Genomic DNA, 17,722 nt, shown 5'->3' on the forward strand with positions numbered 1-17,722 from the left:
CAGTGATGCAATGGCCTGTACCATCTAGGCGACAACCTGATGGAAGGCGACTTCTGCCCTTCTCTCCTCTCAGGAGATTGCATCGGAGGAGATGGATTCACCCTTTCATGCGATGACCTTGCTGGTGAACTTTTTGACGCTAGGCTGTTAGAAGACGAGATCACCACCTCCGGGGATCTGGATGTTGACCCTCGGTGTGAACCGTGAGAGCCTGAAGGCGATGACGATAGGCTCACTGGAAGAGAGGCCTCTCCGGAAGGGCACTTAGACGGAGATCTGGAGCGCCCATGTGCTGCCTGGGATCCTGACGGAGACCTCTGACTCGATGAAGACCTTTTCTTAGAAGAGGGGCTTGAACGAACCGTAGACCGTCCCCTGGACTTCGAACGCTTCTCCGACGCTGATGTCACTTCCTTTCTCAATGTTTTTTCAGCAGATTTCTGTCTCAACGTCGACAGGTGATGAGCTGCCGGTGACGGAGATCTCAATCTCAACGTCGTTCCTGGAGGCGTCTTCTGCCTTGACGTCGAGGTATGTTGGATCGACGCCGAGGAACCATGCTGCTGTCTCGACGCCGAAGGAGGCATCTTGTGCCTCGACGCCGAAGACTGGTGGACTGATCTTGGCGGAGACGTGTGCCTTGACGGTGAGATGACGACGGAGTAACCTGCTTCGACGTCAACCGCCGTTGATGAGGCGTCGACGGAGCGATAAGCTTCGACGTTGATCGGTGGGGCCACGACGAAATATGTCTCGAGGTCGTATGCCCACCTGGCAGCGCCAGAGATCTACCTCTCAACGTTGAGCGCCGCCTGGTGTACGCCAACGGAGGAACCGATACCTTAGACGACAAAAACTTTGCCGTCAAGTGATGATGCGCCGTCATCAAAGTCTTCGATGTTGTTTTCTTCGTCGCATGCAGCTTCGACGCCGATCCCGACGCCGAAGGAGAACAGGTTAGGACTTCTATTGACGTCGACCGTGTTCTTTTCTTCTGCTGCCTTTAAGGAGACCTACCTTTTTCAGAGAGGCCATAAATACAACTCCTCTCTCTGTCTTTGAGGGTTCCCCTTGACAAGTTCCTGCAATGATGACAGCTGTCTGAAGAATGTGTCTCAGGGAGACAGAGGATACACACAGGGTGTGTGTCAGTCCTAGCCTTCTTCTTGCCACAGGAAGGGCAAGGGTCGAACCGGGAAGGCATATTTGAGAAAAATAACCTTTTCTGTGACACAAATCAGGCAGCTTCTGCACTCTAAAGTCAAAAGACGTTGAGTGAAAGTGAAAAACTTGAAGATTATAAAGGTATTTTTGACAGAAAGTCAAAAAAGGTAGGAGCTGAAAATCTAGGGTCCGGACAGAAGGAGCCGGAAAGAACAACTGACCAAACTGTGCCAGCACAGTGCCAGTTTGTTTAAAATGCTTTCATTTTCTATGTTTTTTGGTTTACAATGCAGCCTGTAGGCTAACAATGTCTACTTTATTTGCACTTTTCATGATATATGAGTGTTTTTGCTCATTAAAAAACAGAGTTCAAGTGCTACTTGCCCTCAGGTGTTTTTTATATGTTTTCAAATAATCTTTATATGGGTAATTCCATTGTTTAGCCTCCTATTGGGAGCTGCATTGGTATGAGAAAAAAATATATATGTACATACATATATGTAGAGCTATATATATGTGATTTCCATATATAATTATTATATTATTTCCGGGGTCCCCTCACCTGGGCGGGAATATTCAGTGCTTATGACTATTGATGAGGATCCCCTGGAAGAGAATTCATGCATGTGAAACTATGAAAGACCCAAATTCAAATTTTAAAGCTTTATTCGACAGCAAGTCATAAAAGCAATTTTACATCCTACACTACACAATAAATACTACAATATTATAATCATTATTAAAAACCTCATTAAACCATGGTGCTGTCATGTACAATTTTAGAGGCAATTTATACATAATAATTAAAAATAATTCAATAAAACCTAGATTTTGTTTTAAAACTAGTCTATAATAAAAAGTGTCAGTTAATTCATCAAGCAGTAACTAGCTGTTGTAAAGTGCGGGTGCGTATAGTCCATGACCAACCTAAAAATTTTGCAACGGCAATCGCCAAGCAGGGTGTGCAATCCGATTCCAGCATTCTTAGCGCCTCTATACACCTGCGTGTACCTAGGTTTAAACACACAGGTTTTATCCACTTCCGTCGTGGGCATACATAAAGGGGGCAAACAAACAGTATATGAGCAATATTCTCTATCGAGTCTTTACAATGGGGACATTTGTCATCCTGGATAGCTGACCATTTGCGGGTAAACGCCTTTGTAGGAAGGGTCCCGATTCTGAATTGCAAATACAATTTTCTATCAAACGGCCTTTCAATAATGTCCCAGTATGGCTCACAAGATGGTAAGGGTTTGATATCCAAGAAACATCCTGTTAAGTTTGTGTTGGATCCAATACTATAAGCGGATGACCATACCATTTCCCAATACATTTTTTCAATGTTACCTTTGATGGAAATTTTTCAACGGTGGGAGAGTTCCATAGGTGGTTTAATTCCAGCTTAACGAGCAACCCTCTTATTTCCTTTAACCACGGGATCGAATGGAAGCGATCTGCCCTGATGATGTCCTTGAGGGCAGTGGCATAATGCACAAGTTCAGGGGTAGTCATGATGCGTCTCCAGTATAATAAGGGTCGCAGGCGTGCCACGTCCTCAATGTTTTTCCTGCCAAGGTCATATGCCAGTGCTACGGTTGGAGTACTTTGGGGAACCCCAACCAGACGGCGTAAAAACCTATTTTCCGCCAGTATTAGTTGTTTCAGGTTGGAGAATCCCCATAGTTCCGAGCCGTATAAAGAGTCACTGATCACCTTCATGTTATAAATTTCTAGAGCAGGGGCGATTGGCTTAGTCAATGAGGCTTTATGTTTATGGGCCACCGCACCCGCCAGCTGGTGAAATTTTAAGACAGCCATATTGATGTGGTTTTTCCAGCTCATATTACACTGAAGGGATATTCCTAGGTACTTGAAAGCCTCAACCTGTTCTAGGGGAGTACCATTAAAATTAATTGAGCCCTTGAAAGTGTTCCGCTGGTTCAAGCACATGAACTTGGTTTTGGAGGTGTTTATCTCAAGTCCACGTGCTTGACAGAATTCCCCGAAAGAGTTAACTGCCTTCTGGAGCCCACTCGGTGTTCGAGAAACTATGAGCGTGCCCCTGCTAGAACAGGAGCATCGGTGGGGGATCGGCTTAGATGGTCTACAATGCCATTGATGTAAATAGAAAACAGTGTGGGTGCCAGAACACACCCCTACCGGACCCCACGTTCGACAGGGAATGTGTCTGTCACCTCACCCTGAGCCCCCCACCTGATTCTAGCATAATTGTTCACATGTAAGCGGACGAGTAGCGTCAATAGTTCCGGGTCCAACCCAGCTTCCGCAAGCACTCTCCAAAGTTTAGAACGAGGAACTAAATCAAAGGCTGATTTTAAATCTACGAAAACAGCATAGAGTCCCATTAGTTAGCATCACGTTCCTCCAGTATAGAGCTATGAAAAAGAAGACCAGGTCAACTGAACTTGTACAAGGACGAAACCCAGCTTGGTAAGGGGATAAAATATATTTTTTCTTCAATCCAGGTTTGCAGGTTGTTTTGCCCTAGTCGACCTATTAACTTTTGGGCAGAGTCTATAAGATAGGTCTATAATTACTAGGTAATGATTTGTTTCCCTTTTTAAAAACTGGAATTATTTCTGCACCCTTCCATGAGGTCGGTATTGGTGCACCCCTGGCCACAGAATTAGCTAGCCACTCAAAGTACTGACACCAAGATGGACGATCGCTTAAGAACACATCAGCAGGTATGGCATCCATTCCTGGGGCTCGGCCCCCTATCACACAATCTAGCGATATACTGACATCTTTTTTAGTGAATAACTGGCATTGATAAAAAACTGTGGGAGGTAGTAAACAATCTCCTTCCGCTAGATCACAAGCGTATTGTGGTTTGAAGAAGTCTACCCATTGGTTTTTGGCAACATTATTTTGCGGGGGTTGTGCCACCCCTCCTCTATCCCACTTGACCAAAGCCCAAAATTGGCTTTGATTCTTAGCATCACAGGCAGATTTAAGATCACGCCAGTGGGCCTCATCCCACTGTTTCCTGGCCTCTTTTTGAACCTTCCTATATATATATCCCTCACCTAGGATGTTCTTATTTCTAAGTTCTGTGCTGAGATTCTGGGGGGCTACTCTACAGGACTTATCGTACCATCCTATTTTGGGTAATTTTTTGTGAACATTATCTGATTTTATCGGCTTCTTAAAAAAAACTGGAGCTTGGAAAAAAAAGTTCATATGAGCATCAGCATGATTTCAGGGATATTTTGATTTGTAACATATGAATTATCTTACCCACTTCTTCGACCGCCCCTTTTTTAAGCTCCTCCAACCTCTCTGTGTTCTCAATTAATCTACCCCATCTTATGTGGCACAGGTTATTCAAGGATACAATATCTAAGGTGACTTTGCCACCCCCATGATTTGGTTCTCTTAATCCCTTATTTACTTTAAAAACCATACAGAGAGGGTTGTGGTCACTCTCCATCCTGTTTTTTACAGCCATATCAATCAGCCTGTGCCATTCTCTGATATCCACTAAGAAATAGTCTATTCGACTAGAAAACCTACCATTGTCAAATGTTTTGTTCCCCATGCGATCTGAAAGGGTACGACCATTAGCTGCTCTGAGTCCTCATACTAGACATAAGGCCTTCAGTTGGATGGCCGCCGCTGACCATCTTCTGACTACGGGTAATTCTAACTGGGGGACACCCTACTTGCTATCCTCCTCTTCTGCTAGGATTTGGTCTTCTTGGCCAAGCGGTTCAAATGTGGTGTTAACATCACCCCCCACAATGAAAGACAGCTGTGTTGGGAGTGCTTCAAGCTCAAGGTCAAGAGCGGCGATTACTTCTGATGTTTGGCCTCCCGCTACTCCCCTTGCATAAATGTTACATATAACCACCCCCTGGCCTTAGCCCATGTAATTTTAACTGACAAAATGTCATCTAGTGGAGAACTCCTTTGCTTGATTCTACAGCATATTGTTTGGCGGACCCAAATTATCAGGCCCCCTGATGGGCGGCCCTTAGGATTTTTTGTAGCTGGGATTTGGAAATTAAGGTACCCTTGATGATGTACTGGGGGTACTGACAATGTTTCCTGGAACAGTAGAATGTCAAATTGATCTATAAATTTACACCATTCTGGTGATGACAACTTATTAGTAATTCCAGCAATATTCCAGGAAAGGAAAGACAACCCTGACTCAGCTACTTCATCTGCTACTAAACCTAGGGGGGCCTGGGATGTTAATATACCTTGAGTTTCATCCTCCAACCCTGGTTCTAATTCTAAATTAGAACAATGATGACCTAATGGTTCGCGCGAAGATGCTACTTGACCAGAAGCAGAACGTGGTACTGTCATGGTGAAGACCAACTGTGTCTCGGAATGTTTATTCTCCTTTCTATTTCTTAAAATATTTGGATCATCTACCCTTTTCCCTGGGGTCAAGAAAATAACATTTGTAAGACCAAACCCCTCGTCTATGGGAATATCTGTTCTTTTTAGCTTAACTGATTCATTGAACACTACACTGTCTGCCCTCTCAAGTCAATCGCATTCGTTCAAGTCTGACAGTGCCGCAAAGCTATTTTCAAGACAGATTCCCCATTCACTGGGTTGGGGACCCCTGCCCCACTTATTTGATACCGGATTCCACTTTGTCTTTAGTATACTTGGATTCCCTGTTCTGCCTCTGTGATAGAAAAATCTAGAGTTAGCGGGATGATGTCAGTGCTCCTGCGTTGTGGGGGAAATAAGTTTCTCAGGACATCAGGAAGTACTTCTGGACTTAAAAAATGCAGAACTACACATTCACCTTTACATTTTTTCGTACTGTTCCCTATCCAGTCCACCCTTCTTGCCATAGTCATTTCCCCAGATAGCTGCTGTTTACCCCATGGGGATATCATCATGTTATTAGATAACCAGTGGAATGCTTTGCTGATCAGGGAAGATGTAGATTCCACTTGACCCGGCTTTAAGGGGGGCACATTGGCCAAGACCAGGACAAGGGGGAGGCCTCTACAATGAGTTGGACCGGGCCTTTCTCAATGCCCAACCCAGTGGATTTTAATGGGAGGTCTTCATTAACTGTTACCTGCACATCATTAGGTATTGGGTGCTGGGTAGGGGGAGGATTTGATACCACTTGATCCCTTCCCTCTGGCCCATCCCCTGGGACATTCACTGTAGTTTCAGCTCTGTTTGAAACTAGAATTGGTGTGTAGCCCACCTCCTCCACAGACTTATTTATGAGTCCCTCTAGCCTATTAACCTCTGCTGTTAGCTGGTCAATTTTGGCTACCAACGGTTTAATAATGCATTAGATCTTAGAATCAATCATGCTCACCAGTTTTTTGATTTGATCGTCCTCCAATATCTCCTTCCCACCAAGCTCCCCAGTTGCCTCTTTTGTAGCCATATTTTTGGGTGGAGAGGCAGTCTTTTCCTGCTAGAGCGTAACCCACCACGTTTACTCTGGCCCTTTCTACATGCTTTAACTGCTCTAGTTACAGGCAAGGACACGGGGAGGGGGAATTATCTACTATCATGTTTGACTGGTCTAAGGTGTCATTATCTAAATTAACGACAGTAGATATGTTTTGGTCGAAATTGTCATCAGGGGGAAACACAATATCTGGAGTATCACTACTATGCACCTGTATCGGGACTTCTATCAGGTTAGGTTCTGGCAGAGAGCTCTGTGTGGAAATAATAGGTGGAGAACTGAAGCCCAGTGATATCCTTCTCGTGCTATTTTACTCACTACCTGCACTAGGTAATTGTTGTTAGTGTTAGAAACAGAAGAAGACTTTAGTTTGGACATGTTGCACACAGTGAGATGGTAGCAAGCTTGCACTGGTAACCCTAGGGCAAACAAGGAATAACAATTGCCAATAGAATGAAAACACAAAAGAACCGGGGAGGAGCTACGCCGCGAACCAAGATGGCCGCATAAGCTCCCGGCTCCGCCGACCTCCGCCGGCGGCCCGTCTATCCTGTTGTCTATCCTCTACCCACGCCCTGAGCCTGGATGTATGAAGGTTGCCTGATGCCAACGGTGCTTTCCCGGATATCCTACCTACTTCAGCGACGAAGTTATGTCGTGTCCCATTTTTGGCCTACTCCCGGGCTGCCGCCGGGACCTCGATTTTTGAAACACCCGAGAGGGACCTGATCAACATCGGCTGTGGGACCGCGATTGTGGCCGGACTTCCAGGTTTGAAAAATTCTTTCCGCCTTTGAGTCCCTTGTCCTCGTTGATGGATGGTGCCGGAGTAGAGGCACTGTGACGTGCTGCGATCCTCCTGCACCGTGACTGTGGGTTGTGTGCCTGACCCTCGTTTCCCGGTCCGGGGGCTGACGGGCTGCACCCACAGCCGGTGTCTGTGCTGAGTGTGCCAGTTCGGGGCGCCCGTGTTGTTGCGATCGCCAAATGTGTACCCGGAGCCCAGCGATGTGGGCTGGAGATTGTGTCCCCCTCCGTCCTCTGGACCCCGGGATGGAGGGGGTGGATGGCGCACATTCATTGAGATCCGTAATGGCGGCGATTGGGGCGCTCTGCTCGCAAATACCGTCGCATGTGTCTCCCTGGCGGCGAAACTGGATGATGTTTGCTCGCGACCGGCCACGGACGCTGCAGCGCCTGCACTGAAATTTGCGGTCCAGTCGAGCGATTTGACCCGCCATCTTAAGGGGCCTGAGCGGCAGCCCGACTTTGCTTCTCTGAGGGTCGGCCTCACTTTTTCCTCATCTGCTACAGTACATGGTCTTCCCTCTACGTCTCCTATCCGATGATGTATCGTCGCTGGATGTCCTGTTCTTCATTGCCGAGTCTCAGGGTCCCGTCGAAGGGGATCGCCATTTTCCTTTGTTCCGGCCCGTCTGCATAACGGATGCCGCCATTTTGTGTCCGGACTTTGCTCCATCTTCAATGCCCTGGTCTGCCGTGGACGCTTTGGCTGCCTCTGGTCGGATTGGCTTGGTCGGGATGTGCTCCGGAACGGATTCGCACTGGTCAGGGCTGATTTTGACTTTGAGGTTTACTTGCTCCTCGCCACTGCTTTGGACCATCTGAGGCGCTCCCTTTGTTTGCAACTGTTATGACTTTGGTGATAGATCTCCTCGTGAGGCTTGCAGGATTGACTTCTATTTCCCTGGGGTTGCTCCGTTTACTTTTGCCGGGACTGCACCGAATTCCTCACCGGGCCGGGGGTAGGGTGGGGGTTCCTGGTGACTGTCCTCCCCGTGATATTGCTGACTGTTTATTTTTGCTTGATGATGATTGTGCTATGGGGGGGTCACCGCCGGCGGGGGGTTCCAGGTGTCCGGGGGCTTGTTTGTTTTTCTCCTCCTCCACTTCTTCTTATATTTTCCCTTCTGTGGGGCAGTTCCGGGGCGACAGGCACGCTGTTAGTGGGTTAGGCCGTAGCCATTACAGGGGTGCAGGGTGGCGGGTGTGGGTGGGGTTTGTTATTTTAGTTTGTTTTGTTTTATGGTCCCTATCGCTCTTTTCCGTCTTTGGGAGGGTTCTTTCCTCTTTAGTAGGGTTGGCTGTCTCTTGGTCTCGCACCTTTTGTTCCTTTTTCCGGCTTTTCGATAAGCCTCTGTTTTTCTGTTCTTGGGGGGCAGGCTCTCTGGGGTGATTTTTAGAAATGTGGATTATTGTAATGTGGTTTATTGTCCAGTATCATCGCCGTGGCTGCCCAGATTGCATAGTTGCTTTAGTCATAGCCTATCTCCGATTGTAATTGGGGTAAGTCCCAATCGTCTCCTTTATGCTTCTATCCTTTAAGGTGAGACGTCCTTGTTGTTGCAGCCCCTACTTCTTTTCTAAAATTTAAAAATGAAAACCTCATACCCTGTTTGCAAGCCCCACAACCACATCTGATGTACTTTGATATATCCTGTTTACTGATTGGCTCCAGTTTCTCCTGTTTCATTGACTGTCTTTGCGGCCGGCCATGATGGTTGTGGGCCTGCGCATGTATCTCCTTTTTTGAATAAAGGTTTTCAAAAAAAAGAAAAAAAAACACAAAAGAACCACAAAAATATTGGCAACTGTAAGTCTTACTATGAGGATGCTACAGATGGACCACGACAACGACAGATAAGGATCCTGGCCCAGCCCAGTCCCGGTCAGTCTCGGACTGTCTCAGACTGTCCGCCCTTTGTTCGGGCTTCGTCCGGCGTCCCGCTCGCGTCCCACTGAGCGTTACACTGGGTGTTGATATTGGAGAGCGTCGCGAGCGGGGCGCGAGGCTCCCAGGGGGCGCGGCCGAGATGACCGTGGCTATGCAGGGACTCCTGGGCAACTGAGTCCCTTGCATGCACCACCCCTGAAGCTGCTGGTGTAGCTCCCCGGCTCGTGCTTACTCCTGCGATGTGGTTTTAGGTCAGCTCCCACCTGGACCCGCGAAGCGGCACCCGCAAAGCGACACCCGCGAAGCGGGTGCGGCGAGAAGTGGCCTCAACAACGACAAGGAACCGTGAGGCAAGGTGAAGAGAGCAGTCCCAGGTCAGTTTCCTCCTTCGAGCTTCAATGTCTAGCATAAGCGTAAGACCCAATACTGGAGATCAGAGCATTCCTTAAAGAATCTCTTATGGCTATTGCAGGAATAGATCACAGGACAGTTACTGGAGCACACCGATTTCTGAGAAGAAGTGACCACTGATTTTAGCTAAACACCAACAGAGGTGTGAAATCAGAAAGCCGAGACAGCCATTTAATGTGTAAGGTATAACTAGGCTGTGGGGTTTAAACCTATAATAACTGATAAAACCCCACTGAAAGAAAAATTGCCTTAACCTGTGAAAACATATAAACACTGAAAAAACACCTGCACAACCACAAACTAAATGTCATTCAAAGAAAGTAAAAAGAAAGTGAAAGAGTCAGTTTGTTCTTACTGAAGGGGTCAATAAAATGTAACTTTGTTATACAAACTAGTAGTAAGAAAGACTGGCTAACATTATTCTGCTTGAGTTTTGTTCTTTAGGGATGCCACTAAAATATTGTTTCTTCTTCCTTTTACTTTTTTCAGATTTATGGCCTTTGGTCAAAGGGTGCAGGGTTTAGTTTCACGTTTTAGGTTTAGTTTAATTATTTTATAAACTGTAGAGAATCAAGACATATCAAACTCACATTTGATATTTTGGCTGCATTTGATTCTTTCACTGATAGGTAAAATGGCTAGTTTCATAAAAATCTTTCCTAATATGTGTCATCACATTTACCCACAGAGAATGGGTAAAAACCCTTAATACATCAGACCATAGTTTCTAGTGGGTCAGTATTGATAGTAGGTGAATTGCCAACACCTCAGGCTTTAAACAGTAAATGCAAGGTGTAGTGACAAGTATATATATCACCAAGCATCTGGGATAGTGGTGAATATGTGACACCTTTCACAGAAGTTTACATGGGAAGAAAAGCGCGAGCGCACATGACCAAAGTCTCACTGAAGAAGTACTGTATGGTGTACTACAATAGGATTAATTTGCAAAAATCTCTTTGGACCTCATATACACTATACGTACACTGTCTATATACCGTGTTTTTTCAGTGCAGAAAGCAAGCAATGATAAAAGCAAAACGTTCCATAAACACCGGAAAACACTTTTTCTGTTGTTTTTAGTGGCGTGAAAATGTGTAACCACTGATAACAACTGTTTTTTAAGATATTAAAAACACTGAAAAAACACCACCAGAATTTACCAAAAATAGAAACTGAAAACAGGACAGCCTAGGTATAACTTTTAACTTTCTATAAAGTCATTAGATATGTCACATCAAACTTCAGTGGTTCAGAAGAAGCACTTTAAACTATTTCCACATATATGGTGGTTGTGAACGTCTATCTGCACAATCCAACACTTACATTACAAAACCGTGTAAAACTGACAATTTGAACAACCTCCACTTTGTGATTATGGAAGCCAGAAAGATTTTTTTAATGTATTTCTTTGAGGGGGGGGAGGGAAGTTTCCTCTCTAAGTGGGGGAAGAGGAGACTGAAATGTTGTACCTGATGAAGTCTATCAAAATAGACAGGAGCTGCATGTGCCATTCACGTAAGTCAACTATGATCATTGTTGCACCATCTCAGTTGCCATATCCTATGTTTCATTACTTAAACATGATAAATATTCTCCTTGACATGCCCCATTCCAATCAGCCCATCTCCATTAGTGCTACTCACTGAAAGCTATCAGGAACTTGCCATAGCCTCGTCTCTGGTATGGAGGCAGTGTAAGGATGCAGGCTACATTGTTACCATCTGGAGATTCTTTTTCCTGTTTAAAATAAGAAAAATAAGAATAAATGGCAAACCGTTGTATCAGAAAGTAAAATACAATGACAGCAACAGGATACAAACAAGTATTTCATTAATGGATCCTTGGTCTAAAATAGGAAAGAAGAAAACTTTCAGTAATGGAAAAACGATGACAGTGGGAGGAAACAAGCTGCAGCTAGAAGAAACCAAAGGCCTAGCATTCAGAGCACAGTACCACAAACCAGTTGGCCCACCTGAACTGGACGTTTTGCACACAAGGTGGCTTAATCCTCTACAAACAGTTGGGACAGAGAGATGGTTGTTTCATCCCTTACAATTTTAAGATTACATCTTTTGAAGTGCTAAGGTCGCCAGAATACAAGAAGGGCAGTGGGAGGGACGGGGTATGAAAAGGGTGCAAGAATGAAATAAAAAAAAGCACACAATACTCCATCTCTGAATCTGTACGAAAGAAAGCTTATGTAGATTTAGGAGGGGGAAGAGGTAAGAGTTTGAATTGTGTGACTATATGGATGTAATATTGCAGAGGTGGATAGCTTTGATAAGGTATTACACATGTCCACTCCTTAACAGCATACCACCTTCTGGTCTCTTTGTTATTCCCAATATGAGAGCAATGTACAATCCAACACATCTGTCAGGTCCAATAAAAAGTCTAGACCAAAATACGAGTAAAGATCTGGCCAACTGGGCTTCACAAACAGAGTACACTGGTTTATTGTAATACAATTTTTACCATTGCCCCATTACACCTATAAGATCAAATTCATTACTATTGTTCGTACAACAGTCAAAATGCTGGAACACCTCTTTAACCATCCTGTTTTAGGCCTTAGCCATCATCCCTTGAGCCTTCCTAACCCTTTAAATCATTGTGTGTCCTCTATACTCAAAAACCTCAATAACTGAAGTTCTCAGGCTGTTTTGTAAAGTGCAACAAGCTCTGCCAATTGGGGACATCTAAAGCGCTATTTGTAGGCAGCTGGGTTTCTATTGCAGTACCCCGCCCCCCTTTTTGTCAGACTGCTGATGCACTTTGATTTGATGTGCCCTGGGTTCCTTCTGATCAGGTTCCCAGGGCACCTCTCTGGCCAAAAGGAAGTCCCTTGTAAAAGGTACCATGGATACCAAATGCACTGTGACCAGGGAAGGTCTCTAAAGGCGAGCAGCACATATTGTTCCACCCTTAGATTTCCTATACCTTAACACACACACACACCCAGCCAATGCATGCAGCGTGTTTTGGTGCAAAGAAAAGTGAATGCGACATGGCAGGATGAACTGTTTTCACCAGGATAGTGCACAGGATAAAATGTTTTCACCTATGTGCTGTGGAAAAAGGCTTGGATTGGAATATATGTAGCATCAGAAAGTATGGGGAAACATGCAGCCTTCTATATGAACAGAGAAATGTGTTGAAACACAACGAACAAGATGAATTCAGATGAATTTAAAGATTAAAAACGGATGATTACATTGGCAACAAAGTCTGTTGGATTTTTTCCAAATTGGCTGTGCGACAGTCAGTTGGAGTGTCATGTCGCTCTATATATTTTGGGTATCATCATTAGCCATGCATACACGTATTCATTGCTTTTCTGATAGTGCTTTCTAACTGCAGAGCTCATACCATGTAATTTTCTCATGTGCCTGACAGTACAGGAAACTTTCGATCGCAATTTCCTTACACATTGGTGGTAGGCGGCATCATGCAGTTTCGCATCAGAAATGCCCAGCCCCAGATGCAACGTCAAGACCACTATATCAGGGCCACCTATGTGCACTGACATCAGTTCCTTTCTTTCTACGTATTCCGACACAGATCCAGAGTTCCTTCGAAACCTGTCAATTTGACAGAATGTCTTCTCTTGAAAAATATCTAGTATTCAAAGAGCATGTCCCGTCTAGAAATTAATGGGTGTAAACCTTGCAAGGACTGCCAATGTCTGAAGTCAGTAAAAGACACCCAAAATGTCTGTGTTTGGTGTTGTGGACCTAGGAACGAGACTGCATCAAGTGATTTATTGCTACATGAAGATGAACATGAATGCCATCTGCGACAGCAAAGCCAAAAGGTGATCACGGAACTTCAGAGGAAGTAAAAAAAAGCATGATCCCAGTCAAAGTTGAGGGTGTGCTCTCGATCTCTGGACCAATCTTGTGATTGTTCATCGAAGTCCAGCCACGACGACCCAAGTACCTCAAGGACACAGAGTAGTTATCCTTGATCAGAACTGATTTTGCAACTGATCCTGATGCGCCTCAGACTTTCATGGGGCATTGGCAAAGTCTGAACAGCTAGGTGAGCTGAAATTGGCCTTGAACAAAAGAAAACGAGTTACTTACCTGTAACTTCAGTTATCCAGTATTGGTATCTTTCATAGATTCACATGCTTAGAAACATCCCGCCGACGAGGTGGGAGTCTCGCGGTACAATAAAACATATACATTATAGTCATAATAACATTATACCATAGGCTACAGTGTAAGGAAAAGTCACTACAACAGCCTTTCTCAGTCTTTTTGTAAAAAGAACGAAACTTGGAAACCAGCCAATCAGGCAGCAGCACCCTCTAGAACCATCCCCACAGAGATGCAAACCCTCAGATTTTCGTAGCACTAGTGATAGTAGTATACCATTATGATAAGGTAAGCCTCTCCGGGGAGGAGGGTGGGTCGCATGTGAATGTATGAAAGATACCAATATTGGATAACTGAAGTTACAGGTAAGTAACTTGTTTTCTTATCCAGTATTGGGGTATCTTTCAAAGATTCACATGCTTAGAATCAGAGTAGCTAGCAGTAAATAACACATATATGGATAGTGGATGGTGGGTATCATAAGAAGTTCAAGAGATACCATGTAAAACCAATGCAAAATTCACAGACATTTCTATATTGTGAGAAAGAGCAAGTCATACTCATACACAACACTGGTCATATCAAATAGAGAACTTTTACAATATCAGTTACAACACATTCTTGTCACCAGGCTTACCTTATCTAAAAAGGTTTAGTAGTAATGCTTGTCCAACTGCTGATTCAGCTTCTGTTGCCAGGTCCAAGCAATAATGCAGAGTGAAAGTATGTGCACTCTTCCAGGTTGCGGCTCGGCAAATCTTGTCCAAGGACACACCAGCAAACAATGCCGTAGATGAGGACACTGCTCTGGAAGAATGAACTTTTGGCTTGCTTGACAATGGATGGCCTGCCTTGCAATGGCAGAACTGAATAGCAGATGCAATCCACTTTGAGATGATAGCTTTTGAGATAGCTGATCCTTTTTTGGAGCCACTATATGAGAGAAATAACTGATCAGATTTTCTGAAGGACACAGTCCGGGATATGGGTATCTTTTAACATCCAAAGTATGCAATGACTTCTCCGCCACAGAAGATGGATTGGGGAAGAATGTCCGCAACACTACAGGCTCATTGAGATGAAATGAAGTTGGAACTTTAGGTATGAATGTGGGATTAGGTCGCAAAAGGACGTAATCATTAGTGAATTTCAAATACGGTTGTCGTATAGTGAACGCCTGTAACTCACTGTCTCTTCGGGAACAGGTGAGTGCCAACAGTAAAGCTGTCTTCTTTGAGAGATATTTAATATCAGCCTTATGAATGTGCTCAAATGGATGTTTCATGAGCTGCTGTAGAACTACATTTAGTCTCCATTCTGGATGAGGAGCTTTAACAGGAGGGAAAGTTCTGAAAAGTCCCTTCAGGAACTGTTTAATGAGACGATTTGAACAAAGTGACGCCATCCCTGAAGACCTTCTGTATGTAGAAATAGCGGCTAAATGCAATTTAACGGAAGCGAATCTTAGCCCAGACTTAGAGAGTGACAACAAATAAGGTAGCAACTTATCAGGAGAACATTCTAACGGATGTAGATTATTATTAGAGCACCAGTGACAGAATCTTTTCCATTTTAGGGCATAGTTACGCAATGTAGAAGGGGCTCTTGATTTGTCTAGAATGTCTCTGCATCCCTGAGGAAGTTCTACCTCCTGGAAATCTGTGAGTCCAGGAACCAAGCATGGAGTTGCAGTTGAGCTGGGCAAGGGTGAAGAATCTGCCCTTCGCTCATTGATAGCAGATTCAGCTGTATCGGAAGGCGAAATGGATTGCACTTGGAGAGAAGGAGAAATTCAGCGAACCAGTGTTGACGCAGCCATTTCGGTGCAATCAGAATCATGCAACATGGTTCCTTCTTCATTTTGTGCAAAAGTCTCAGGATTAGAGGAAAGGGAGGGAATGCGTAAACAAAGATTCCCCTCCAACTCATCATGAATGCGTTCCCCCTTCTCGGGTTCCCAGCTTGCGAAGAAAAGGCACTTCCGGTTGCTCTTGGTGGCAAAGAGATCCAGCTTCGACTTGCCCCACTTCTGAAAGATGATGTCCAGCACTGATTGATCCAGTTCCCATTCATGGCAAGATTTTGTTGTTCTGCTGAGAGAATCTGCCCAGGTGTTCTGTGCTCCTGGTAGATGCTCCGCCTTGATTGCTATTTTGTGCAAGAGAAGCCACTTCCAGATGTTCTGAGCCTCTTGGGACAGAATGTGAGACCTCGTACCACCCTGCTTGTTTAGATAATGCATACAAGTGGTGTTGTCGGTCCTGATGAGAACTGTAGATCCTCGCAGTCGGGGAAGAATAGATTGCAGGGCTAGTGAAATTGCCTGAAGTTCCAGAAAATTGATGTGCATTTTCGCCATTGCTGAAGACCACTTTCCTCTTATGCTGAGGTCCTGAAGGTGGGCCCACCAACCTTCTAGGGAAGCATCTGTAGTGATGATATAATCCGGAATTGTAGGTTGTAAAGTGAGCCCTACAGAGACATTCTTGGAACTCCTCCACCAAGAAAGCATTTCTTTCATAACTGGAGTCACTTGCACTATGTCGTTGAACGAACCCGAGATTTGGAGCCACTGGTTGTCCAGCTCCTCTTGAAGTGGCCTCATCTTTAACCTCGCTTGAGGCACTAGCAGGATTGCTGACGATAAAATCCCCAGGAAAGATTTGATCATTCTCACTGAAGCAGACTTTCTTTTTAGAAGTTCTGATGCCAGAGAGAGAAGGCGAGATATCCTGTCTGCGGACAAGAATGCCTTGTCTTGAAGAGTGTCCAATTTTGCTCCCAGAAATTATACTACTTGAGACGGATATAGGCTTGACTTTTGGGCATTTAGCGATAGATCCAGCAGTGAAACACTTGCAGGCATTTTGTTATTGCAATAGAAGCCTGGTGAAAGGATGGAACCTTTTTTAGGCAGTCGTCCAGGTATGAGAAAAGTTAGACGGAGCTATGAATTTGGTAAAGACCCGTGGAGCCGAAGTAGGCCAAAGGGAAGTACTCTGAATTGGAAGTGCGCGCCTGCCACCGTGAATCTTAGAAATCTTCGATGCTTGTGATGAATTGGGATATGAAAGTTTGCCTCCTGGAGGTCCAGGGTTGTCATGAAATCCGCATGATCTAGAAGCTGAAGAATCTCTGGGAGTGTTACCATGCAAAAGGATTTCTTCTGAAGATACTTGTTGAGCATCAGCAAGTCTAAGATTGGCCTCCAATCTCCTGAATTTTTCTTTATCAGGAAAAAGCGAGTATAGAATCCCTTTCCTATTTGAGAATGAGGAACTCTCTCTATCGCCCCTTTTGAAAGCATAGCTTTCACCTCTTTCCTGGGAAGTGAAAGATGTGGTGGATTTTTCTTTAGAGGTGCATGAGGAGGGGGAAATTTGGTGAACTCCAGGGTGTGCCCAAATTTTATGATATCTAATACCCATTTGTCCTTGGTTATTTTCTTCCAATTGTCGAAATGCTGTGAAATTTTGAATTGTAGTGGCGAGTCTCGTGCAGGCGCAACAGGATTGTCACTGCCTTCTGGCCGAATCTCTGCCCTGAGATTGACGTCTCTTGCCTTGTTGTCTATAGGCAGCTGCAGGAGGATTCCTGTAGTTTTGTTGTTGTTGTTGTTGATAATTGTATCCATAACGACCCTGGTTACCTTGTTGCTGATACTTTTGGTAACCTCCACAAAAGGAGTAGGATCCTCTGCCCCTTGCTCCACGAAAGAGCGTTTTACGATAATGCAAAGAACACAACGATCTTGCAGTATCTGTGTTCTTTTTTTATATCTTCTAGAGCGTCATCTATATGTTTTCCAAACAGGAGGTCGCCATCAAAAGGCATATCAAGGATCTTAGTTTGGATTTCAGGGCGAAAATTTGTGGATTTAAGCCAGCCCTGACGTCTTAACGTAGCTGCTCCGGCGAGTTG

General features: G+C 44.7%; 1 protein-coding gene across 2 annotated transcripts in view; it reads right to left on the minus strand.

Moving 5' to 3' along the window:
• The window catches only part of KAT8 (lysine acetyltransferase 8), a 346,163-nt gene that overhangs the window by 72,828 nt on the left and 255,613 nt on the right, over positions 1-17,722 (minus strand). For both annotated transcript variants that reach the window (XM_086932009.1, XM_086932010.1), the window contains exon 8: positions 11,345-11,438. In XM_086932009.1, the coding sequence (XP_086788135.1) occupies positions 11,345-11,438 (94 nt within the window). The remainder of the gene's footprint in view (positions 1-11,344; positions 11,439-17,722) is intronic.

This window comes from Lissotriton vulgaris, chromosome 7 (assembly GCF_964263255.1).
Source record: "Lissotriton vulgaris chromosome 7, aLisVul1.2, whole genome shotgun sequence".
In the NCBI taxonomy this organism is placed as follows: Eukaryota; Metazoa; Chordata; class Amphibia; order Caudata; family Salamandridae; genus Lissotriton; species Lissotriton vulgaris.